Source organism: Nuphar pumila, chromosome 2, assembly GCF_984573655.1.
Source record: "Nuphar pumila chromosome 2, dmNupPumi1.hap1.1, whole genome shotgun sequence".
Taxonomy (NCBI): Eukaryota; Viridiplantae; Streptophyta; class Magnoliopsida; order Nymphaeales; family Nymphaeaceae; genus Nuphar; species Nuphar pumila.
In genome coordinates, this window is record NC_143250.1 from 122,105,491 (window position 1) to 122,133,280 (window position 27,790).

The following is a 27,790-nucleotide window of genomic DNA, read 5'->3' on the forward strand; positions in this document are numbered from 1 at the left end:
ATTGCGTAAGCAGTGCACGATGTACAAAATTGTACATCGGTTAAATAGATTGCGTAAGCAGTAGCTTATGCACATAACAGCACGACGGCAAAGTAAATGACAAATTTTAAATGGACAAGAATATGCAAAATTGCACCTTTAAATTAAAAGCATATATATATATATAGTGTGTGTGTGTATACGTATAAGTTAGAAGTATTCTGTCATTTGTCCTCGTATGCAACTTTCTTCTACCTCAAAAGATGGTCGAACTTGCTAACGATTCTGAGCATAGGTTTTTAAAGGCTTGTGCCTTGATAAGCGTGTCATATCCATTGCGCCGAACTGGTGCGCTAAAAGATATTTTATCATGCTACAAAAGAAATGATGCAACAATTTTAATTTAACGAAGTAAGCAACGTTTGTGTAGCAGGGGTTGAACCCGAACCCAGTTTGAGCCGACCGAACCGAGCCGAGCCAAGCTTGATACAAGAGGTGGGTAGTAAAGCTTGACTGAGCCAGGCTCAGCTTGCTAATTGAGTCAGCTCGATCTGAAAGCAGAGACAGAGTTGAGCTCGGTTCTAGCCGAGTTTAGCTCGACAGGATGTGCAACCAACGAGAGGGGGTGGGCCAGGCCGAGACGACCTGGTCTCCATGTGACGACAAGAAAGGGGCAGACAGGGCTGCACTACCAGACAACCCGACACGTTGACAATGCCTCGCGATGTGACAGGGGCTGGCCCTGTCGAGGCCCAACTCGACTGAGGGTGGTGCGGCACGGGGGAAATATGGAAGGAAAGGGGAAAAGGGGGAGTGAGTGTTGCCCAAGCCTGGTTCAGAAATTTTAACCTGATTCCCTTACAAGGGTCGCGTGATCCACGCTATCCAACAGGCTTCCCCTGCCTCCTAGGATCAACTAACCCATGTGCAAGTGTCTCCCTTTCTAGGTTTGCGTCGGTGTGCGAAAGAGGGAGACGAGGGTACCTTGGCTCGGGTGGCCTCCCACCACCATACACAAGACGCAGTGGAAGGAGGCGGGCCAGAGAGAAATGAGAGAGGGCAGGAGGGCCACCCCTCCTGCCTGATGTAAAGAGAGAGAGGGGGGGGGGCAGGAGGGCTAGCGCCCTCCTACCGTGAATTAACAGGGAGATGAGAGAGAGGGGCAAGAGGATGGCGCCCTCCTACCGGCAACAGAGATGAAAGAGAGAGGGCAGGAGGGCGGAACCCTCCTCCTGGCCACAGACGAGAGAGAGAGTGCAGGAGGGGTGGTGCCCTCCTACCTGACATTAATAGGGAGACGGGAGAGAGGGCAGGAGGGGCGGTGCCCCTCCTTTGCCGGGGGTTAACAGGGAGACGGAAGAGAAGAGAAGGAGGTGCAGTGCCCATCATTTGTCGGAGGTTAACAGGGAGACGGGAGAGAAGAGGGCAGTGGAGAGCGTATTTGGGGGGGGGGGTGTCGGCAGCTCCGACGAGCGAGGGGGGAGACGGGAAGTCGGGAGAGGAAGAAGACGAGGGAGGGGGTTTGCAGAGAGGAGTCGAGGTTGTGCAGGGGAGCTCGGGCAAAAGAGGAAGATGAGGGTTAGTTAAAAAGAACACCCCCCCTTGGGGGTTTTAAATGGTGATGGTGGTGGTGGGGGGGGGGAGAGGATCCGGTCGGATCCAAAACAATTTTTTTTTTTTTGAAAAGCACGAGTCTTACAAACCATGTTGAAACTACTGTATGGTTGAATATAAGATATTATCAGCACACAATGGTTATGTTAACTTTGTTAGTTGAATCAACCTATGCTTTAAGAAATAGGGGTGTGTGCAAAACATATACACACATGCACACCAATATACGTAGATTTGTGAGTACTAACCTTGTCAAGAAGCACAGCAAGACATTGAGGCAGAGCACTTAAGTTTGTCGTGGAGGCCCCATGATTTGAAAATAGTGACAGCATTCTCCCAACTCTTAACTCATATAGGTGCTCCTCATAGTTTTTAGGATCATCTTTCCAAGAGAAAAAAGAAGAATTGTCCTCCCATCTGTTGCCTCCAGAATCTGCAGGATTATGGTCCAGGAACCATTTTCTTATCAAGGCAAGAGCTTCTCTCGAAGACAACTGTTCCCCAGCAGCATCCATAACAGATCTGACAAGGTACCCCTCTGCTACTCTCCTGTGTAACCTTCTGTGGAAGAATGACCTTGAGCTTTCCCAGTTGACAACATCCATGGTAACTCCCTTAGCAGCCATCCTTACAGAAGTCTCATGTAATTCAGCAAATCGAATTGCAATTTGAGTATAGACAGGCAACAGCTGCTTTTCTCGGGATTTAATTTTCTGTTGCAGTGTTTCAATGCTTCCAGATGTTAAATCATTTGCCTTTTGAAGCTTTTCCCTCAATGAGATTAGCACAGGGTCCAATCTACCCATACATTCTAGCAGCTCTTTTGGTCGAAACTTGATTTCAATTATTCCTTCTGGTTCAAGTACGTTACCTTTGGCTGTTGTTTCAGCATACATTTCAATGTGGTCTGGGTTGATTCTGCTATCCACAACCACCCATGCTCCACCACGAAGCTCACCAGTCTTCGGAATATACACAAACACTGGCTGACGGTATGTCCGGAGATTCTCAACAATTGTGGATCCAGCCTGCAGAATTCCTTCGAAGAGATCCCTTTGTCCACCTGAGAAACCTCTCCAGTTAGCCATAATAAACAAAGGAAGCTCTTCTTTGTTGAAATCCAACAGGGCCTGAGCTGTTTTAGTAGCAGAATCAGGAAACCAAACTTGTCCTGCCTGAGGGACAACCCTTTCATGAGAATCAAGCTGGCCAGGGTCTGCTGGGATCACTTGCAACACAGTCTGTGTCTCAACAGCAATAATGCCGACAGGAATTCCACCAAGCCTTGCCCTACCTGTTACCACCGTCCTCGCCCAACCTTCCAATGTTTCCATGAAACTATCACGGTCAAAAATACCCCCCAGCCATCTTCCACTGCTGTCCTGAACACCACAAATAGCTGCTCTAGGGTCACAAGAAGTCTCTGGATAGTACTCAACTGGTCTTTCAATAGGGTCCAAAGAAGTCAAGACAGGAAGAGGCCCTCCTATAATGGCAGGGACATAGCTGAGCCACTTTAGAATGGCTGCAATACCTTCCAGGTCATCTGATACCGTCAGATGAACTACACCATTGGTTGCCATAACTTTTGGGCCTCCTAGTTGTATCTGAGAGCTATATACCTCCCGTCCCAGCAGTTTATTTAGGGTTGAAAATCCGGTTAGAATTATGGGAGAATCAAGCCTCTGGATACACCGCATGCCTAACCGAGCAAGATAAGCACCAATGCCAACTGTACGACCAGTAACATATGTCAAGGTAAAGGTTTCACCATATGCTCTGGAAAAAGCACCAGCAATTGCACCACTACCTGATAAATTCTCAACTCCCAACCCATCTTCTTTTCCCACAATGGTGTCTATGATCCATCTTGTTTCACCACTGTCCAGCTTCAACTCATGCGCAATCACAGATGATCCAATTCTAGCATAGTCTTCTGGCCTTAAATAGACATACTGAAAACCACGCTCTGGATTTGCTTCATCAGACCATCCAACTTGAAAGCAAGCTTTTACCTCCTCGGCAACCCCTATTCTGGCACCTGCATTTGCAGCCAAATATATCAGGGGCAGTTTTTTCTCACAGGCTAGCTCTGTGACGGAAAGAAAGAAAGCATCCTCCCTTGGTCCGAAAGACCCTGCTCTGAATGTCATATCATTTGCCACCACCAAGATAGTCCTTCCATTAGGAAACTCAGGAGTAGACAAGTTCATTAACCAAGCTACCATGCCTACATCATTCTGAGCTGCAGCACGTTCAGCAGTTACCAAAGGAGTACCCCAGGTGCCTTTCTTGTCTGCAAATACAATCTCAGTAACTTTGAGCAGGCTTTGACCCCTGGCAACAGTTTTATCAGAAAGATGAGAGCTCCATAAACGTCTCAAAGCTGTTTCAAAAGCCTGCAAGAGTAAATGCAACCCTTTCAGTTAGGACAAAACCATCCATACAGGTTTTACTGGAAACAAATAACTAGGTAGTATTGCATGCCTGCAAAGGGATGAAAGATGGTTTTAGAATTTAGGCAAAAGGAGGGCACTTGCCAGAGGAAAATCGTAGCAGTAAGTAGTATTGCTGTTCCTTGCCGAGAGACGTTTCCTATCGATGATTTCCAGTGGTAGATACTGTGCTGTAATTGGTGTACCATGCAGAGGAGCAAGGGAAGAATAGACTGACTGATAAACCACTTCATGTTTTCTGGTATCCTCCACTTCTCGGTATATCTGCAATATATCTATCCATTTGTTAGAACAAAAAGGAAAAGAAGAAAAGAGAAGTCATTATTTATACTTGCTTAAGCTTTCAGACTATTTGCAAGTTGCTTACTGCATCCTGATATCTACTAGCAGTTTTGAAATAATGATTTCTTAAATAAAATATGTGGAGAAATTATTACAAATAAGGCATCACAAAACTGATTCATGCAAAATATTGATAAAATAAGAACTTACATGGACAGTGCAAGTATGACCTGTGACATTTGTAACAACAACTCTCCAAGCACCACTAGAAACTCCAGCTTCAGCCAGTTGAAGTTTCACCTCCCACTCACAAACTGACAAGGGGTACATCCGTACACCAACAAATTCAAATATAGAGTATACTAGATCTTCCAAAACTGCAGCAATTGAAGTTTGATTTTCCAAATTTACATCACGTATCCTGAAACCAAAAGATCAAATAGAAGAATACGATAAGGATCCCCTTTTACTTGCAGAAAAAACATTAATTACCCTCAGAAACGGAACATTGGTTACCCTGACGGAGATGTTCCAGGGGAAACTGGAAGAAGATCAGACAACTTTTGTTCACGTAAGATGCAAAGATACATGTGAGCATGGCCTGATTTAGTTGTTTGATTATGCAAATGCAATTCCAACTCTTCCAAAGCTCCCATCAGTGATTTCAAAATACTGGTTGATGTGAAGGAAAAAGCTGTTTGCGGTAGATCTTTGCCCACATCCAATCCATGGACTACAGAGGAGCCAGAAGATGAAGCCTGCCTAACTAGTGTCCGAAGAAACATCCTCTGGATAGATGGCTTGTCCATCACAGTGTATAGATGCCATTGGCGATCTTGGGATGCTCTATAATGTGGTTTTTCATATCCTTTAAGCTTCTCCTGAAAAAAAAATGTCTAATGTAAGGTAAAAATTGTCGGAAGAACATAAGGTCCAAAGGAAACATAGACTGACCAATTCAAGAAAGGTAGATAGAGGAGGTTCTAGGTGACGGAGTAGAGGCTCTTCTTCGTAGTACTGTTTTTCAGAAGACCAGTGAAATGAGTGCCTCATGGGGGCACGCCCTTCATCCCTCTGTATGATGCAGCTCACGACATCCACACTGGCATCACAAAGACTAGACACTACAGTTTTCTCTCTCAGTGTCTTGGCTAGTTTTATTATTCTTTCTTGGGCTTGATCTTCATCACCACTATACAAATCAAAGCATAGTAAAGCGTAAGAGAGCCTGAAAGTGCAGATTCAAAAGTACACATTGAGATCAGATCACAACCGAATTTTGCATATCCATGAGAACCTTCTGTTTCTTCTAGATGCACAAACCCATAGTATGCATTTCTAGGGAGAAACCATTGAAAATTGAAAACGGGAGGCCCTTCACACCTTCTTTAAATGAATTTCATCTTAGCTATTTCAAAATCAGACAAGCACAAAAGTGAAAGGAACAATGGATGCAAACCTATCCTGAAGAAGACTCATTTGATTGTTCATGCCAACCAGTGCAACATGAAGCATATTTCCATTGGTAGTCTTTGAAGGTCCATTTAACAAAGTTTCACCGTCAGTACCATAACATGAGCAATGAGCAGCTTCCTTCAATGCAGCAGTAATCACTGAAGTTAGAATTTGAAGTGATTTGATGATGACCATCACACCCCATCGTCTCTTCCCATTCTTATCAAAATTAGCTAGAGCAATCCTTGGTTCATTAGAATTATTCCTTATAAAGACTTGTTCACAAAATTCCCAAGAAGCAATAAGGCCATGACGGTGCCACTGCATACGGATGCTTCCCTTCACTAGGTATGGCTGAGAACCAAAAAAGAAAGTCAGCAATATCAGGTGATGGCTGAGGCTTCACAACTGTGATTTGAGAGTAATGGATACCTGATAAAGTCTGCGAATATATGTCTCGACAACACGCCTTTGAAGAGTATGGTCACTGTGGTCAAACAATGCTACAAGAGCATCTTCCACAGCCAAAGGAGCACCTACCAGGTCTTCCATCCTTTCCTCGATTGCACTTTTCCTCCGCGGAGTAAAGATTTGCTCACCTTCTTCAGTGAACATTTCAAGCTCTGAAAGACTTCTAGCAATGCTTGTACGGAGCTCACTCAATTTGGTTTGTTCAAGCAGCTGACTTGATTTTAGTGCCAGCTGAAAAAATAAGATAAGAAATTTTCAGAGAAACAGAAAAGTACAAAAAGGGTAATAGTTTCCATTTGTTTTTTCAAGATTATTTCTCACAACTTCGATTTTGGTAGAAGTTTCCTCACTGGAACTACTTTGGTCAGATCATGCTAAACTTTGTGTACTTTCTATTTATATGATACACAATATAGTTAGCCTGTAAAACTGGCAAGAAGGCATCCACATGAATTCCCTGTCCGTCTGACTGGAATATGGAAGCTAGAAAAAGACAACCATATAAGTCTGGCTTTTGTTTGATTTTCTATCATACTGTCAATAAAAAAACCTCCTAACATTTTCTAGGGATCATAAAAGAAGGAAAGTCAAGAGCATATGATGCACTGCATTTACACAATAATACAAAACAGTTCTCTGTTTGAGATGAAGTTGAGGTATGACCTCAGAGCTGCTTGTGTGATTGAGTGCTGAGAAGCGAATTAGTTTATCCCTGTAGGCAGCAGGATTAGGGTAAACTAGTGCTTCCATGAGACGAAGAATCAACTTATTTTTGCTTCGCACGCCCTGCAATGTGCACATCAATATATTGAATTCCATGTTAACAAGTAGTACCTCCTTTAGTATCCCTTTCCCTGATTAAAGGGCATTAGAAGTGGTACAACCATGGGAAAAGAACTGGTGTGAAAGGGAAGTGGCAAATGGAAATAGACAAAGGGTTCAGAAATCCCAAACATACCTGATGAGAAAGGACCATGTCCACAACTTTCAAGAGGTCCTTCTTGTATTGAAGACGAAGTCGTTCAATGACATCAGCCTGCAAATAAAGTGTTTGCAATGAAATTTCAGAAGTTCCATTGCTTTATTGATTCAAAACAGTCACCTATATTGCTCAAGGTACTTTCTCGGCAAGGGTATTTCTCATAGAGATTTTCAAAAGTTGGAAAATCTCAGGAGTTTTAAAAATGCGAAAAACATGACAAATAATAAGAAATATAAGAAAATAATAGGTATTCTTGGAAAAATATAAGGAATAAAAAAGAAACCAAAAAAATAAAACTTGGGCTTAAAATATATAAAATAAATTTGTCATAAATATCGCTTTAATATCATGATTATCGTGATATTTTGCCGATTGGTTGACCTGGATTTAACGATAATATCGTGATATTCTCAAAATATTGGTGATATTGGTGACACTGATTCAAAGTAAGGATGACATGCAAAGATTACAAACATGTAATCTAAGAAAGTGATAACAAGCACAAGCTAATAAAAAAATAGCGATGGACCAGGAATCACATTAACATGCATCACCTATATACCTACTATGCAACACAAAATTAGCTCCTATCATCCATAATTTGGTACCAACTTCCTCTTATTTATTGTATTTAGCATACTCGTAATAATATATGAAAATTACATACAATCATGTTGCCACTCTTAACCTCACTGCTTGTAGGTCTATGGACCAGCAATATATCTTCTTTGCCTAAGTACAGGAAAAGTAACATTGGCCATTTCTCATGTATCATCCCTCAGATGAGATTTATTGTTCCCAACTTTCCATCTATTAAAGGTGTTTGCACCATTTCCAATCACTTTCATGCCAGTCTCTGCTCGAGTACGTCATGTAGTTCCTGGATCAATTTTTCTAAAACTCCCAAACTCCCCAAAACTTTTTTTATTGACTCCAGCACTAAATTTGTTGATTGCTTCCTCTATTCCTATTTAGACGCATAGACCAAAAGTTTCATCTGAAGTACCATGCACAATACTAAAATTAAATCTGTTTTTATTACTCATAAAAATTAGCACTATGTTGCACACTTGACTACCCCACAAAAGTATGCTTCAACTTCTGCACTACTCTCGTATGTTCCTTCGTAAGGCATAAGATATACCCAAATCCCAATTTTGTGAAGTGGCTAATAATGATAATAAGCAAGCAATATAAGAAGTCACACTCATCCTAACTAGACTGAATCGTTTATGTTGTTTAGCATCAATTACACCACTGAATAATATCAGGTATATATATATATATATATATATATATATATATATATATATATATATATATATATATATATATACATATATATATATATATATCAATTTACCATTCAACAATCAAACAAGTATGATATTAATGATGAGAACTTGAGTACTCAATAATGTTATTTCATTTGAAATTCAACACCGATCAATTCAAACATGATTATGGATGATGAAAGTGTCCACAGTACGTTTGTTGCCATCACTTCTTGGCCTCTGTATCTTAAGTCCCTTTAATCTCTTCATAGACCTCTGGTCTAAACTAGGCAGCATGTGTCTGATTTATAACTGACATGTTCCGTAACTCTATTTGCTTGCATAGAATCAATTTGTTCTGGGGTTTTAAAGAACCAAATTCAAATTAAAGTTGACACATAATACAATTATTGGTTGCATAGAATCAATTTGTTCTGTAGTTTTACAGAATCAGATTCAGAACAAAATTATGATGGTTATGAGAACATCACCTGGTAGAAAGCAAGAACAAGAACCAAAATAAAGCATCAAGAAGAGAGAAGTCTACTGAACTGAAAGCTATTTCAGTAGTTAGATCAGGAATTTCAAATTCGAGCAACTAAGATCAGAGGCATCCCAAGCTTGTAGTGTAAAACCCATGTTTTTCAAAAAAAAAAATTTACTTTATCGGACCCGAGCCGGGTCGGGTCCGGACCCGACCCGGGCCCGCCTGCGATAGGGTTTTAATAACCCAACTCAGGAAGAGGATTTTAAATCCTCTTCCCGAGCGCCGCCCCCCTTCCACCTTCGTTTTCGGAAGATTAGGGAAACCCATCAAGGTTTCCCCATTCGTCGCCCCCCCTGAGGCTTTTAAAAGCACTGCAGGGGGCGGGGGAAGGCACACAGCCCTTCGGGCCCCCTGTGCGTCTCCTCCTTCCCTGCGCACGCCGTCGATCGCCAGCCACCTCGCCTCCCAGGTACGCCCTCTATCTCAGTCTCCTCCTCCCTCTTCTCCCCCTCCCATCTCCCTCTCTGACACCTCGTCGGGATGCCGGCAGGCGGCGCACGACCCCTGACGCGCCCTCCCACCTTCCTCCTTGCCTTTGGAGACCCGACAGGGGGCCTACAGGGCCCCTGTCGTCCCCTTCCCTCTTTTGGGGGTTCGTCGGAGTGCCGGCAGGGGGGCAAGGGCCCCTGCGACACCCCTTCGCCCCGATCTCTCTCTCTCTCTCTCTCTCTCTCTCTCTCTCTCTCTCTCTCTCTCTCTCTCTCTCTCTCTCTCTCTCTCTCTCTCTCTCTCTCTCTTCGGCAGGGGTTTGTTCCCCTACCATTTTCCTTTCGCCGGACGGCAGGGGCTCGGACCCTGCCGATTCGCTGTCGTCGGCAGGGGTGCGACCCCCTGCCGTCTCTGTGTTGTCGGCAGGGGAGCGACCCCTGCCGATTCGTGGCTGTCGGCAGAGGCTAGCCCCCTGCCGATTCGCAGTTGTCGGCAGGGGTGCGAGCCCCTGCCGTTTCAGTGTGGTCGGCAGGGGAGCGACCCCTGCCGATTCATTTCTGTCAGCAGGGGCTAGCCCCCTGCCGATTCGCAGTCGTCGGCAGGGGTGCGACCCCCTGTCGTTTCAATGTGGTCGGCAGGGGAGCGACCCCTGCCGATTCGTTGCTGTCGGCAGGGGCTAGCCCCTTGCCGATTTGCTGTCGTCGGCAGGGGTGCGACCCCCTGTCGTTTCAGTGTTGTCGGCAAGGGAGCGACTCCTGCTGATTCGTTGTTGTCGGCAGGGGCTAGCCCCCTGCCGATTCGCTGTCGTCGGCAGGGGTGCGACCCCCTGCGTTTCAGTGTGGTCGACAGGGGAGCAACCCCTGCCGATTCGTTGCTGTCGGCAGGGGCTAGCCCCCTGCCGCTTCGTTGCCGTCGACAGGGGTGCGACCCCTGCCGCTTTAGTATGGTCGGTAGGGGCTAGCCCCCTGCCGATTCGTTGTTGTCGGCAGTGGCTAGCCCCTGCCACTTCGCTACTGTCGGCAAGGGTGCGACCCCTGCCACTTCAGTGCTGTCTGCAGGGGCTGACCCCCTGCCGCCTCGTTGTTTTTGACAGTGGCTTATTCTCTGTCGCTCCGTTGTCGTCGGTCCCGCCATTGCCTAATTCTACCCTTGCCCCGTTGCACCATTAATTATATTAACATAATTGAATATTTAACACTCTTGCCTATTTACGCAACAGGTCCCGATCGTGCTCCACGGCTCAACCCTCGTATTATCCTCTCGCGTAGGCGTACGCAGCTGCACGACATCCCAAGGTAGGGTAAAGTCGCACAAGGGGCAATAAGATCTAATTAAGTTGAAATAATTAAAATGTCTATGCTAGTTGTACTTAGATTTATACTGCTGTTGCGTGACTTATTATTCTTGTCTCCATGTTTATGAGTCGAGGTACGGTTTTACTCTTCGAGTATTAATTTGTGTATTTGCTTACGTGTTGAAGGTGGTTTCGCACTTTTTGCAATACTTATGCCCTAAATTGCTTGCATGTATACTTGCCTGTACCTTTCTATGGGTGGATGTACAATTTCATTATTCGATTATTATTTTGCGCAGTGTTTATGAATTTGAGGTGTGGTTTCGTATTTCTTGAAATACATATGCCCTTGTTTGCTTGCATCCATTTTTGCCTGCACGTTTTCTTTGAGTGAGGTACGACCTTGTGTCTCGTGTATTACTTATGACCTTATGTGTTTGCCCGTCTAAGTGGTCAATGTATGGTTTTGGTACCTCATGTATTACTTATGTGCTTTTCCCTCGATGTGCGGCATCGCAAGTCGAGAGTTGTTTGTTGACATGTTATAACCTGCATATGCTCACACTCATGGTAAATATGTACTTACATAAATGTAGTCTTGTGCCTATCCTGTTATCACCTGTTTTCAAAACACTAGAAGTTGCACTTGTGCACTATAGTTCTTTTAAAGAGGATTTCATTCTGTAAACCCAGGGCTCTTCAAAATGCACAACTTTTGCAAAGTATGATTAAGTCTTGCAGGATTGCGAAGTCACATTTGGCCCCTCCCAAGTCCACACACTTGGGAGAAATGTTTTATAACCTTGACTCAAGTTGCAGCTCATTTTGAATAACCCCGATCAGGGGCATGAGCATATGAATGAGTGGGGTTCTGTTGAAGGACCCATTCTTTATGTATCAATCTAGTGTAACATGTCGATACTAAGATAAATTTTGGATATAAGATTGATAGTGTTGTGTCTTGTGTGAATGACTTAATGTGGCATTATGGCTTTTAAGGATGAATCGTGCCAAATGAGCACTCCTATATTCTTTGAATTGTTATGAAGTTGTGTGTTGGGTATTCCTTTTGAGAAGCCCACAGACCTCCCTGGTTCAGTATAGCGTACTTTTAGACATACACAACATGTTAAGTACTTTATTGATCGGACGAGAGATCCGAGATGACCTTGCATCATGAAATATGAAAAATATTGTTGAAGTGAATTCAAGATTTATCTTGCCAGGCTGTGTTGTATTAATTCTTTTGCAGATAACATCTGTTGGGGTTTCTTTTGTGGAACCATATCCCTTTCATCGTAGTCGTACTTATGACATGTACGACCGTACTTTTTGACAAGTACGTCTTCTTACGTTGCGATGATTGGATGAGTAGGTTGTGGCAACCTCGATGAGCGCAAATAACAAAATGTTGTGATCACCTAAATAAGTGATGTTTTCGCCTTCACCGGCAAGATACTCGAGTGGGTCGAAAGACCAGAGTATGTAGAATGAGTCTTCAGTTAACTACCCCTGATGTACTCATTCGAATCGCTGACTCCTGTCAGGAGAGAGGACAGGAAGGTACAAAACTTCGATGGACAGGCCATTAATGGCAGTTACGAGCAAAAGACTCGGCTTCCCCAGTCATCGGAGTTAGGGGAATGAGACTACCAGAATTATCCTAGGTGGTAGCTCTTCATGTTTGGGATGCATCCATTGTTTATGCTGCTTTGGGGATTTCTCTCTTGGTCACCGACCGTCCCCTTAGGTGCGGACTCAGTCAGCTATCCGGGTTATCATAAAATACATAGCATAATAAACCCCCGGATCAGTCTAGGTTGTTTCTAGAGTCGTGCCTTGTGTGTACTCGCTTGGCCAGTTAATATCGAAACATAATTTAAATCCGATTACACAATGTGTTCAGTTATGCACGTATGAAAGTTATAGGGTACAATATGTTCAATACTTATGGAAGTGTGTGTGTGTGGTTGATGAAGCATTGTATTTTGCTAGTTAACTTTCTTGTGCAGTGCTTTGCTTGTAATAGTTAGCTTACTTGTGCCAGTAAAATGCTAGTAATAATTTTAGCATTATGTTCATGATAGTTTGCTCTATGACTCTGCTGAAATTAAATTGTTATTTAATTGCTTGTCTACTTGACATATTAAATTATTTTGCTTAACTATGTTCTATATTGTCATGTCTGTGCACCTACCAGTTTTTAGTGAAACTGACCTGTTTTATGGGCAGGTGATGTATAGGTGATACACTCTGCGATGACACGATGGCGTGATGAGTTCAAGATAGAACTCTTTCCCTGACGTTTCGCTCCTGAGGACATGTTGGTAAATTTGGTATAAAGTGTGTTTCAAAATTTCTCTTTTATTAAACCGTGAGTTAATAAAACTGTGTTAGTAAGCTTCTTTTTTGTTTCAACAAACAAATTCTTAATTATTGAAACTCCGTTTCTAAACCATTTGATTTCAATGGTTGTGCGGGATTTGACAAAAGGAAAGTTTACGCTGTAATGCCCTCAAGGTCCATCGACTTGTGGTTTTAAAAACATCATTTTTCCGCTGAAGTACTATTTAAACTCTGATTATTGTATGATTTCAAAGCTTTCTAAACTATTCTAAAAAGTTACAAGTCCTGGATTTTTGGGGCGTTACATGTAGACTGGCTGACACCTAGGCAACTCAAAGTGAAGTTACAGAAAGATGACTTATGAAACTCAGTAAACGTCCATCTTCAAGTGCAGGCAAGTGATGACAACTGCTAAGTCTAGCTTATGTAGGAATATTCCTTAGTCAAAGCCCTGGACTGCCATTGTGAAATTATCTTCAACAAGATACTATAATCAAGACCCAATATTTTTGATGAAAGACAAGTGCACACATGCACAATAAGAACACTTAGAACACTTGTGCACAAAGGCACAAAGCAATCAATCTCAAAAATGCACTAAAAGAAAGAATATAATCTTTATTGAACACTTGGGCTTTGACCCAAAGTCATAAATTTAATACAAGGGGAGGACCCCCATTTATATAGAGGTGGAGACCTTGGAGGGGCTCCACTTCTAGTCGTTGGAGCCCCTCTAACCATGGTTTTAAAACTCGCTGAGTCAACTCGTTGACTCGGCTCGGCTCGGCCCTCCAACGAGTCAACCCGGCAAGGCAAACTCGGCTTGCCAAGACTCGGCCTTGACTCGGGCCTGACTCGGCTTGACTCGGCCTGACTCGGGCGAGTTCTGGGATGTTTGAAATTTGATTTTTTATTTGAGTTGAAACAAACATGGGATGAAGTACGGTTGTTACAGACAGAACATATGTTTTGTCTGTTATGTTCTAAGGGTCTGTCCAATCTTGGACAAGCAATCAGACAGACCCTTAGGGTCTCTTGTGAGTGTGTCCTTAGTGGTCCTTGTGTTGGCTGATTTGGTGGACTGATGTGCTCATTGGATTTGTGGTATGTGTGCTCTTTGGATCTTCCCTGTGTGTGTGTTAACTTCGTAACAGGTACTAGGTATCACTATCATAGCATAATCAACTATAATATTCATCATGTATTATCAGAAGCATAAAATTAAGGAACTAATTTTATGTTGGAAACTGGTAATTGGCCTTGTGGTAGCCAGTAGCCAGAAGTCACTCAAGAGAGGATTCGTAACGTTTCCATAAATTTCTACCAATAAGACAAATGTCAACAGAGCTTCACATAAGTTCTTGATTGCTTGACAATGCACAAAACCATCAAAATACAAAAATCCCGCTAATTCATAAGAAACAACATTAGGAGCCAGTGTTCATAGGGAAAAGAGTTTTAGCTCTATTTGGGAGTGAACAACCAGGATTTTATATGCTGCATTTCTTTCGAGAATTTTTGTCATGCCACTTAATTTCATATTTTTCAACTTACACCATAGTTATTCTTCAACTTACTCCATAGTCCTTTGTCTAAAAAAGAAATTTGAAGGCTATTTAGCAGGCTATCCTAGAGTTTTTGCTACAACATTAGTTGCTTTTAATGACCTTTGTTCATTTGTCAAGGATGTACATTTATATATGGTCACATGGACAACAAAAAGGACACATGGCATGCCATTGTTGTTTAATTTTTCATTAAGAATATTGTATAAGGGGGCATGACACAAGGGTAACTGGTAAGTTGGGAATATTCCTGTGAGATAGTCTGGCAGAGATCAGCCTATGCATTTTTCAATGCTACTGCTCTCTATGAATGGTTTAACTAGAAAATGACAAACCCAGGAAGTAATACAAACAAAAACCAAGCTAATTTAGTTGATGCCAATTGTTATCAGTTCAAAAGCAACCTAAGAAAGAGTCACATCTCTCTCCCAATTTCAGTGATTACATGCCTTAACACAACCCAAGGATCTCTTGTTTACTGAAAAACATGGTTTGAGACAAATTATAAATTGTTTTTCTTTTAAAATCAAAAGTTAACAAAACCCGGTCTGAGTCACCGAGTTGACCCACCAAGTCACGAGTCAATAAAGAACGAGTCGAGTCCCGAGTCACGAGTTTTAAAACCTTGCCTCTAACGGTCACAAATGTGACCGTTGGAGGGCCCCAACGACTAGATATTGGGCCCCCCAAGGTACACACCAATCTAGATTTTAAAAAGAAAAGACTAAAAGAAAATAAATAAAAGTAAAAAATAAAAAGAAATTACAGCATATCCAAAAATGGATATGCGCAAAAAGATTAAACTACCCCTCCGACTATTACAAGAAATAAATATATATATTTTATATATATACGTAAGTAGATATATGCACATATATATGAAATATATATGTGCATGTATCTTCCTATATATATAAAATATATATACAATTACATTGAATTGGTATTACAATTTAACCCCCCCCCCAAACTTAGGGTATGATGACCAAAAGTTTGCCAAGAAGGAAGTTAAACCGCGGAGAACACAGTGCTTTAGTGAAGAAATCTGTCAACTGATATTCTGAAGTTACATATGGAAGATCTATGACTCCTTTCAGATAGGCTTCTCGAACATAGTGACAGTCCATCTCAATGTGTTTAGTCCGCTCATGAAACGTATGATTTTGGCAATATAGATTGCACTTTTTTTATCACAGCATAGCTTGGTGGGCCCTTCTACATTAATCCCCATATCTTCTAATAGCTAATGAATCCATACAATCTACATGGTAGTAGTTGTCATGGCTCGATATTTAGCTTCAGTTGAGAAAAAAGATACTTTTTGTTGTTTCTTACATCTCTATGAAATTAGCAAGTCTCTTAAAAACACACAAAAACCAGTAGTGGAGTGACAGTTATTTGGGTCACCTCCCCAATCAGAGTCAGTATAAGCAATTAATTTTAATTTCGAAGAAGAAGATAAGAATACTCCCTTATTTAGTGTTCCATTTATGTATCTTATGATCCGCAAGATGACACTCATGTAAATCGATGTTGGTGCATGTTGGAACTGACTTGCAGTATGAACTGCATGAGAGATATTTGGTCTAGTAATACTCAGATACATCAATGATCTCACAAGCTGCCTGTAGGGGGTGGGATCCAAAAGAGGGATGCCATCATCAATCTTCATTTTGGCTCTTACTATAGCAGGAGTTTCACAAACCATATCATCCGTAATACCTGACCTGTCAATAATCTTAGAGGCAAGCTTAGTTTGAGATAAAAAATACCTTCTATGAGAGTATGCTACTTTAATACCCAAAAAATAAGTTAGAAATCCCAAATCAGACATCTCGAATCTATCCTTTAAAATTGATTTTATGCTTCTAACACCTTTAGTATCACTTTCGGTTATTAGCATATCATCCATATACAGAAGAATAACAATCCCTGCATTGATTTTTCTAACGAATAAAGCAGTGTCAGTGAAACATGATGAAAAATCATTTTCTAACATTACAAAATTAAATCTATCATACCAAGCCTTGGGGGCTTGCTTTAAACCATAAATTGTTTTTCGAAGACGAAGCACTTTTCCTTTAGGAGTCTTCATTCCTGACGGCGCATCCATATATACCTCTTCATTTAAATCACCATTTAAAAAAGCGTTTTTAACATCCATTTCATAGATGTTTCATTTCTTAATTGAGACAACAATGATGAGGCATCATACAGTGACCATGCGGGCCACATGAGCAAACGTTTCTTCATAGTCAATACCGTATTCTTGACTATATCCCTTTGCAACCAACAGAGCTTTATATCTCTCAAGAGATCCATCACTCTTAGTTTTCACCTTAAATACCCATCTACACCCCTATTGGTTTCTTACCCTTAGGGAGATCTTGAAATTTCCAAGTTTTTGCCCTGTTGAGAGCTGAAAACTCATATTCCATTGCTTTCAGTCATTCATCATTCTTTTTGGCTTCTTCGGAGTTTCTGGGTTCTATATAGGAGTACATGGCGCTAAGACAAGCTCTATGTTTCGGTGAAAAGGAATCATATGAGATGAACCTAGAGGGCATCTTTCTACTTAGTTCTCTTTAGGTTTTCATCATTTGTTGAATTGGAGCTACTAGGTTCACTGTATTTTTCAATTGCAATTCTAAAATTGTTTCTATCTCTATGGGTATATGTTACAAGATCTCTCGATGCCCCTTTATCACTAGGTTGGAAGACAGGTGGATGGGAGAAAATATTTTCTTTATCTTCTTTATCATTAGCATCATTATGAGTGAGTTCATCATCACCATCATTATCTTGTGCTAACAACTCAAATAAAAAAGAGCAATCCATGTTTTCTTTATAAGGTTCACTTCTCTCAAAACCACTAACATTTTCTAGAAAACTCATATTTCTGGAAACATATAGCTTATCATTCTTGATATCATAACATCGAAACCCTTTTGGGGTTTCAGAATATCGAAGAAAGGCACATGCAATGGCTTTTGGTGATAGTTTGTCGTTCTTGTCAGTAAGGACAAAGCATTTGCAACCGAAAATTCTCAACCGACTATAGTCGGGTTCTTTGGTATACAACATTTCAAAAGGAGAGATATTGTTCAAATTTTTAGAAGGTATCCGATTTATCAGATAGATAGACGCTAAGGCAGCTTCGGCCCAAAAACCTTTTGGGATGTTTTGAGAAATAAGTAGAGTTCGAATTGTCTCTATTATGTGTCTATGCTTTTTTCGGCTAATTCATTTTGTTGAGGGGTTTTTGGATAGGATCTCTGGTGGAGATACCATGACTTTCAAGATAATTTTTGAAATCACTTGAAAGGTATTCTCCACCAGAGTCGGTTCTAAAAAATTTTAGATTTCCATTAAATTGATTTTTAATCATCATATGATAGGTTTTAAAAGTCAAAAAAACTTCATATTTGTGCTTAAGAAAAAATATCCAACAATATCTCGTGTAGTCGTCAACAAAAATGACATAATATGCAAAAACCCCTTTTGATAAAACAGGTGTCGGTCCCCATACATCATCCGAATGTACAATTTCAAAAGGTTTTGTTGTAAACATAGATTTTTGACCAAAAGGTAATTTTTTCATTTTCCCAAGAGTACAATCGTTACAAGTGAAATCACTTTTACATAGATTTTTAACAAAAGGTAAATGAAATTTTTTTATAACATTTGGATGTCCAAGTCTCTTATGTCATACATTAATATCCTTTTGTTGGACAATATTACAAAATGGGTTCTTTGGAATTTGAAGGGAATCGACATAGTAAAGATCGCATTTCCTAGAGCCTTCCCCAATCAACCTCCCGAATTGGCGATCTTGTATCCAACATTTGTTAGATGAAAATTTTATATCACACCTATGATCCAAGAGTTGAGAAACCGAAAGCAAATTTAAGTTTAATTTGGGTATAAATCTAATTTTTGGAATAAAGAACCCTTGTTTTTCAAAATTTTCAATTCCTTTTACTTCAAGAGATGTTCCATCCGCGGTTGAAACAAAGGATGGAGAAAGACTGTTTGAATATTTTGAAAAAGAACTAATACTTGGGGACATCTGAAATGAAGCACCCAAATCTAAAAGTCACGAGGTCTTACCGGGAGGAAAAGAGGTAGACATAGCGGCTTCGGAAATAGCTCCCTTGAGAAGAGGTTGAAGTGCATCCACAATTTGTTGTAGTGAGAGAGCTCCATTAGAAGATTACGAGAACTCTTCCTTTTGAGGTTGGGATGTGGTAGCCATAGCTAGCAACTTCTTCCACTTTGGGCAAATAGACTTGATGTGTCCCGGTTCCTTACAAAAGTGGCACACAAGCTTGCTATAATCCCTCTTTCCACCTTGACCACTTGAACTTTGGTTTTGATTCTTGAAGTGGGGAGGCTTGTAGGTCCTTAAGTTGCTCCCCGGTCTTTAGACGACATTAACACCTTCATTTTCTTTATTATTGGTGGATGTTGCTAGAACACTCGGGTTATTCTTGCTTATACCCATACGAATATCTTCCCCACTTAGTTTAGTAATTACATATTCAAGAGAGGGGGAAGTGAAGGTGGATAGAAGAGAAAACCGAATTTGTTTGAATTTGGGCCTAAGCCTATTCAAGAAATTAAAAAAATGATTTTCCTCTAATTGTTTATGCCTAAGCTCAATAGCTTCTCCGCTCCATTTGGGCTCAAGCATGGCAAGCTCATCCCAAATGGAAGACAACTCCGCGAAATACTCTCTAATAGTCATTTTATTTTGTTGAAGGGTCAAGGTCCTTTTTTGAAGGTAATATTTATGGGACAAATCCCTTGAAGTGTACACTTTTTCAAGGTATTCCCACGCTTGAGAAGCTTTCTTGAACTTTATAATGTTGGCATTAATTCTTGTCTCAACGGATGAGAAAATACATGAGAGGATTTTAAAGTTTCTCATCTCCCATTCTTCATGCTTCTTACTATAATCTTCAAGCACCTTGGCTCTTTCTTCTCCTTCAAGGATCTTTATTTCTCCTCTCTCCATCAAAGTGATTTTAGGCTCCAGTTCCAGAATCGGGCATTGGACATAACCCCAAAGCCCTTTTCCTTTAATATGAGCCTCCATATTTTCGGCCCAAACGTGATAATTGGAGCCATTAAGTTTGAAACCAAGAGAAAAAAATGAGAGTTTTTTTCACCCATTAGAGAGGAGAAACAAGAGAAAAAGTTACGTACCACAATAGAGTTTTAGATTTTTCTTGATAGAAGAGGCTTTTAAAATATTGGATGAATAAAAGAATCCACGCCAATCACCAAAAAATTGAGGGCACATTTTTCGAAGCACCAATAAAATGTGAGAATCTACGATCTTCTTTCTTCAACCTTGCTCTGATACCATGTGAAAGTATCTTCAACAAGATACTATAATCAAGACCCAATATTCTTGATGAAAGACAAGTGCACACATGCACAATAAGAACACTTGTGCACAAAGGCACAAATCAATCAATCGCAAAAATACACTAAAAGAAAGAATATAATCTTTTCTGAACACTTGGGCTTTGACCCAAAGCCATAAATTTAATACAAGGGGAGGACCCCCATTTATATAGAGGTGGGGAACTTGGAGGGGCTCCACTTCTAGTCATTAGAGCCCCTCCAACGATCACAAATGTGACCGTTGGAGGGGGCCCAACGACTAGATGTTGGGGCCCCCAAGGTACACACTAACCTAGATTTTAAAAAGAAAAGAATAAAAGAAAAGAAATAAAAGTAAAAAATAAAAAAGAAATTACAACATATCCAAAAATGGATATGTGCAAAAAGACTAAAGTACCCCTCCGACTATTACGAGAAATAAATATTATATATATATATATATATATATATATATATATATATATATATATATATATATATATATATACAATTACATTGAATTGGTATTACAATTTAACACATATGATAGCATGACGTGAAGAAACAAAGTAAAGGATCAAATGATATGGAAAGCGAGGTTTCAAGTATGTTAGAAAATGGAGGCATGAAAGAGTTTGCATGAAATTCAATTACAAAAGAGCAAGAAAAAGATATAGCACTTTATGTTCTTGCCAAGTTGAACATAAATGCCAGAAAGTTGAAGCATGCATTCTTAGCTGGAGTAGGTATCCAACTCTGGGTTGGATCCAGAACAAACATTGTTAGAACCCAAACCCTAGAAGGTATCCAACTCTGGGTCGGATCCAGGCACACGAGTCAGGGTTGGGGCGCGTCTAGTAGGATGACTAACATGCTGAAGGCATGCAGCAAGGGGAAATGCAGGGTGCATCTTGTGGGAGGAGGACACGACTTTGGCGTTACTAGCAGAAGGGGTGAGAGGGTCGTGTCCCAGGGCAGGGGACACGGTAAAGGCTGACATGGTGGGGCCTGAGGCAGGAGATGTCTCGGGAGAAGGACACGGTCAAGGGGATACCCAGCAAGAAGGGAGAGGGACGTCTCTCCTAGCTGGTTCGGGCATGGGAGGCAGATGGCATGGGCGATGGCAGGAAAGGAGAAAAGTGTTCCCGACTGACCGACGATGAATGGGGAAGGTGGACGGGTGAGAGAGGAGAAATGTTCCCTCAATGAGCAAGCACACACACAAACAAGAACGAAGAAAAGAGGAAACTCTCAATAATCTTCATTAATGAATGTGTAAACTAAGTACATCTACTTATAGAATTTACAAGGAACAAGACGATAAAAATACAAGCATAGTTCTACCTTAAATGGGATTCTAGGGGGAGCGTCCCCCAAAGTCCCAGACTGGATAGGATTCCAGGTTGGGCGGGTTTCCCTAGGATGGATCCTAGGGCTGGGCAGCTCCTCTGGATCGGATCCTGATTGGGGTTGATCCTCCGGGTCAGACCTGGAGCATAAAAGAGTCCATAACAAACATGGCCATGAATATTTGGATAAAATAAGGATCTGAGTTGCAATTGGATCTTGATAGAATTTCATCTGCACCTGCATTAAGAGAGAAAACAGAGAAAGAGAGGGAGAGAGAGAGAGAGAGAGACGAGAAGAGAAAACCAAAAGGGGCCTCTGCGACTGTCACGATTTCTGTATCTCAGAAATCGTGACCTAATGCATTGTATAAAGGCACTTAAGTGTACATGGGTCGGGTCGGATCTAATATAATATCCGAACCCAACCCAGAAAAAAGAAATACATTTAAATTTTACACTAATACATCTCACACAAATCTCCATCATGGACACTAAGTTTTTGATGCAGCACACTCGGAGTTCCCAGAGGTTTGCAGTCTTTCATACCTACCTTGCGGAGAACATCTACGGTGTACTTGTGTTGTGTGAGTGTCAAGCCATGAGTTTGATTATGAGTTAAAATTATAGGTTTGCCCTTTCTTAGTGGATCCAGTACCACAGAAGCTCAGATCCTAATCACCCAGAATTTGACTATGAAATCCGAGTTGGATCTAGATCTGGACCTGGATCCCCTCTTTAAAACAAGTGCAGAGTTTGGGACAATCCTATCCCTTATTGACCCATTTTCATCCCTAAGCTAGAGGAAAATAAGATGCACAAATACACCTCTGATAGAAATGCCCAAAAAAGAATGGTTTTATATCTATACATGAACCCATCAAACTACAAATGACAAAATGAATGAACCTTGAGATGTCATTCCATTCCTATGATGATTTGTGCCACAATTTCATTTAATGTTCAAAAGGAACCATGTCAAGCTAACTGGATTGATTCTTTTCAAGTTTAATAAACAATATGAGGTAGACACAATATAGAATTGCTAGACTAGATTTGTGACAAGCTTCTAATAATTCTTTCACAAGACAGATGAAACAATATTGTAATATCGTGTATTTTTTCATGATTTTTAATTTCAAAAATTATGAATTTTTAATTAAGTATTTAATAAAAATGATAAAATGGTGGGAAAATATCTTTAAATATAAGTGACGTCAGCTGGGTCTGGGCGTGGCCTCGATCCCACTGACAAGACCTAGATGAGACAATTAAAGTTTGAGAAAAAAATCATTTTTAACCTTTAAATTTGAGAAAATTCAGGTTAAATTCAGGCAAAATTCGGAGGTGAAAATCAATTATGTATACCGTTAGATGCACCTTGTAATTTTGAGCACATTGGTGCCTTGTTTTTCTGAAATCAGGTTATAGTTGGCCCAAAAATTGTGTTTTTCAAAAATAGCCACCTCTATTTTTTCCTTTTTCTGGATTGGATCGGGCTGAATCTGTGTAATATCGTGCATTTTTACACTTAGTATAAAAGAAAAATCGGTAAAATCTTGATTTTTGGGCCGATGCTTTTGGGTTTGGCCTTGGCCCAGGTCTCATTGCCAAGGCCTAAATGAGCCACTTTAAACGTGAGAAAGAGTTTTATTTTTTACCTTTAAATTCAAGCGAAATTCAGGTTATTTTCAGACAAAACTTAGAAGCGAAATTTGAGTTATATATCGTTGGATGCATCTTGAAATTCTAAATGTAACGATATTTTATTTTCCTTGATTAGGGTTACGGTTGGCCCGAAAATCGCAGTTTTTCGAAAAATAAGTAGTTTGTCGATTCGGATCCGGATTTGGATCGGACGGGATTTGATCCAAATCAATATGGATTTGGACTCTATCCAAGACCCATATTAATCTGGATTGGATCCAGCCCAAGACCCATTTGGATTTTTGGAGATGGATTTGGAGATTTTTCCAACTTTAGATTCATTAGAAATTTAGAAACCTTTAAATTGAAGTTAATTAATGTTAAAAAGTCTCCAAGTTAATATGGAAACTTTAGGAAGCTTTTGGATATTTACTTATTAATTAATATTTAATAATTAATTAATTAATTCCAAAATTTTATTTTGATATTTGTTTAGGACTCTTAGTAGAGTCCTTAAACACACCTAGAAGCATCTAAGAAGGTTTGAGAGACTTAGTCCATTTGAAATAAAATTTTGAAAAGTCAACCTAAGAGTCCAAAATTTTCGAAAAACCCAAGAGAGAAAAGAGTTTTAATTTGAAGAGAGTTCCTCTCTCCAGCCCATTTAGAAGGGGCTGGAGAAGGGGGGGCATCCCCCCCTAGAGCTCTATAAATAAGTCAAAAAAAAGAAAGGAAAGAGAAAGATAAGGAAAAAGGGGAAAAAGAAAGAGGAGAAAGAAGGAGAGGAAAAGAGAGGAAGAGGAAGAAGAAGGCTTCCTTCTTTAATCATCCGTCGTTTTCACCATTGTTTTCTTATTCTTTTTCGATCTACGATCAAGATACGGGTTTTTTCTCTTGAATCAAGTGAGAAATTGAATATAGATTGATTTTTCATGCAATATTTTGGTGAAAATCCATGAAAAAAGAGTAAATATGGATGTTTTCTCTAAAATACATGGAGGAGGATTCATGGATCCTCTTCCATGGATGTGTTTTTAATTCTTTTCATTTTATTTCAAAGATAAAATTTTGTACATGTCTAAACAGAATTTATTTCATGATAAAATAGCCTATTGAGTGTTTGTTCTATGCTAGCCTTGATTTCCCATTGATATTCCATCAAATAAGCCTTTGGATGTATGTTGTGTGAGGAAAAGATAATGGTTATGCATGCATATCATATTAAGAAGCATGTTGATTATTTCGTGATTCTAAGCACTCTTGAAGGGAGAGATGATTTGGCTATGCCTGCTAAAGAACAAAATTCATGAGCATATGCATACTTGAAATATGAAATTGTACATGCATGCATAACTGAATGAAAATATGCATATTCATGCATTCGTATGATGTGGAATTTTGCTTATACATGCAGCCTGAAAATGAGTAGGTATATACACGCATAATCGAAAAATAAAAGTGTGTTTTTTTGCATGTCAGAAATAAATTTATATATATATGTGTGTGTGTGTGTGTGTGTGTGTGTGTGTGTGTGTGTGCTGGCCTAGCTGGCAGCCCAGCCGAGTGGGGCTCAGTTGGGAAAAATCCAGCCCAGCCAGGCGGTTGGGCAAGGGCTGGTCTGGCAGCCCTTAGCAGGGATTGTTAGACCCTACCTGGCCCAACCGGTCGGCTGGCCAGGTGCTTCTTTTTTAAAAAAAAAAAGGTATACAAAAGTTGTTTTTTATCCCAACCGACCGCTGTCGGCTGGGCTTTTGGGCCAGTCATCCCCCAGTCGACTGGGTTGGCTGGGTTGTTCGGCTATTTTCAATTTTTTTTTTGTTTCAGTTTCTGCCTAAGTGGGGATCAGATGGGTATATGCAAATTTTCATTTGATGCCCACGAGATATGCTTATTTGAATCTGGAATAAAAATTCAGTTTTGGTATGTAAATTTTCATATTTGTTCATTGTAATAGATTTGGATTTATGCTAGCAAAAGAACAAAATTTCTCACATGCTTGCACATAGTATATCATGCTTAATCAAAGTATTATTGCATAGTTGCTTTCACGTGTTGGTGCATACTTGAATTGATGTGTTCTTGCATGTAAATAATGGCATGAGTGTGCACATGTTAAATTGAAATGATGCATTTGAGATGAACATGTGAACTGAATGAAAGCATGCATTTGGCATGAATGTGTGAACTTATGCACATGCTTATGAATATTATTGTTTCATGCACATCTCTGAAATTTGCATATATGAAAGTGTATTGAGAAACATTCGAAAGTAGTGTATAGTGGCATGTTATTCATGATTTTTGCATAATGCATTGATGATCAAAATGAATCATCATGGGTTGTGCGAGCCTTGAGCTTGAGTTGCTTTTTGTTTTAGTTGTTTTATGCATTGCAAAAAAATCAAATGTGATATTATTGTTTTAATTGCACTATTCTATATTTGTCGCGGGCTGTGGTCCCGTGAAGAGCTTTGCATATGGATATACGAGCATGTGTTATTAATTATGATGTTGAATTGCAAATTAAAAGAGATGAATTAATAACAAGATAAAATGAATTAAAGAACAGTGTAATCTACGTTTCCTTAATGTCCCTTTTATAGTATGAGAATCTTGGACATTGCGGTTTTGGAGAACCGTGAGGATACTAAAACTCCGTGTGCGTTATTGTTACCCTTGAAATCGATATTGAGGTTCTCCTAGCGACGATTTTAGGGAGAATCCGACACTTTGCCTGAGGGTGGTGCTGTTGTTTTGGTATACCAAGAAAGTGGCATTATGGTTATTGATTTCTATAGTGTCCCGACATTGGTTATTGATTTTCAATATTCCAATAGATGATGTTGATTCTTGATATCGGTCGAGGGCTAAGTTTGGAACTCAGTAACAAAATACAAATTGTGTGTTAAGCTACAACTGAGAATCGAACTTGACATCGATAACTTTTACCCGTTTGAAGTATTCGTGGGCAATGGTAATTAAAAAGAGGAACTTAAATTGTGTGCATTTAATAAGGACATGCATATGAAAATAAAACTTTGATAAAAGATAATAATTTAAAAATGATGTGCACTAAAATCATGCATATTCCTGCTATGGATTAGATCATGCATATTTACTTGTTACCTTAATTGTTATATATTGGTGAATGCATGATGTGTGTTTCCTAATGCATGTTAAATGTCTTTATTATATAATTGATGTTCTCTATTAATAATAAATGTCTCATCTTTTTTTACACTTGTACTCTGTTGCTTAAACGATTACTTGAATTATGAATTGGCCATAACTTTATCCTTCTAAAATATTGCATGAATCTTATTTGTGTTCTTTTTACTTGTTTGTTTTATTAAAATGATTCATACACAAAATTCTTTGAATTCTGAGACCTCTACTTTTGTTTTTTTCGCAGCCTCAAGAGCCCAGTGAGGTGATTTGCTTTACAAGGAGCTACGAAGCACTGAGATTTCTTGGCAAATGTTTCTTTTGGATAGCGTGGCTCTTCTTTTTGCTTTATTTATATTATTTGCTTATGTCTCAGACTTTATGCATTTTAATAAATAAAGTTTGTGCTTGGTTTGGACGATGGGTATAAGATCCCTTATAGTGGTGGTTGTTTTTAACTGTAAAAAATATTAAATAAATAATAAAACAATAATAATAAAAAGATAATGTCTAGAAGAGGTCTACTCTCTAAAGGAGGGTTATCTAGAGGGGACGTCACCCTCTAGATAAGAAGTTAATTAAAATAATAACATAAAAAGGGGTAGTCTCCCTCTCTCTAGAATCGTGATTCTAGAGAGAGAGAGAGAGTTAGAGAGTGAGGAAACCCCAAACTCGTTGGGGAGAGAGAGAAGGAAAAACAAAAAAAAGAAAGAGAAAAAAATAAAGAAAGGAAGAAAAGAAGAAGAAGAGGAAGGAGAGGAAGAAATCTAGCTTTCTCACTGTACATCCGTCGTTTTCTGATATTTTTCTACGTTTCAATTAAGGTACGGGTTTCTCTCTAGGTTCTTATAAAAAAAATAGTTTTAAATTTGGTTCATGTGTAAGTTTAGATGGGAAAAGGGAAATCTGATTCAAAAATATGTATGGGTAAATGTATTAAGTTACGATTTCATATATTTTTGAATTAATATAAGCATGCTATCAATTTTTCCCAGTTTAGGCATGTGTTCAACTTTTATTTGATTTTTGGATATGCATATAGTATGAAATACATGTCGATTTCTTTTTATAAGCCTTTTATGCTATATATATATATATGGCCCTATCAATCTTGACATTTGCTGATTTTTTTTGCTCATGTTAAAAAAAAATAGATATACATTGATTGGAGCAGATTCTTTTTATCTGATTAGAACTGTCGATTTTTATATATGTTATTTTTTATGTATGGATCAGTCTTTGCCTATATGTTCTTGATGTTGACAGCATCTGATCAAATTGCCAATGTGTTGCATGGGCAATCTGATTAAACTGTGTCATGCTTATGTTGTGCAATCTGATCAGATTGCCGATGCATGTGAGCATAAGCAATCTGATCAGATCGGCACTATGGGTGTGGTTGCAGTCTGATCAGACTAGCTCACATGTCGTGTGAGTGTAGGTTGATCAGATCTACAACAGGTTGTTTTTAATGACTGCTATCAGCGTTGACCATGTGTTATCTTTGTTGATTATTATCAAATCTGATTTTATGTCATTATGTTGAC

General features: G+C 39.7%; 1 protein-coding gene across 4 annotated transcripts in view; it reads right to left on the reverse strand.

Moving 5' to 3' along the window:
* LOC149846967 (acetyl-CoA carboxylase 1-like) overlaps nt 1-27,790 on the reverse strand; it is a 113,231-nt gene that overhangs the window by 14,519 nt on the left and 70,922 nt on the right. For all 4 annotated transcript variants that reach the window (XM_089996702.1, XM_089996701.1, XM_089996704.1 and 1 more), the window contains exons 23-31: nt 7,216-7,293; nt 6,921-7,043; nt 6,219-6,488; nt 5,791-6,140; nt 5,286-5,523; nt 4,848-5,212; nt 4,542-4,752; nt 4,134-4,313; nt 1,842-3,992 (exon numbers count right to left, since the gene is read on the reverse strand). In XM_089996702.1, the coding sequence (XP_089852828.1) occupies nt 1,842-3,992; nt 4,134-4,313; nt 4,542-4,752; nt 4,848-5,212; nt 5,286-5,523; nt 5,791-6,140; nt 6,219-6,488; nt 6,921-7,043; nt 7,216-7,293 (3,966 nt within the window). The remainder of the gene's footprint in view (nt 1-1,841; nt 3,993-4,133; nt 4,314-4,541; nt 4,753-4,847; nt 5,213-5,285; nt 5,524-5,790; nt 6,141-6,218; nt 6,489-6,920; nt 7,044-7,215; nt 7,294-27,790) is intronic.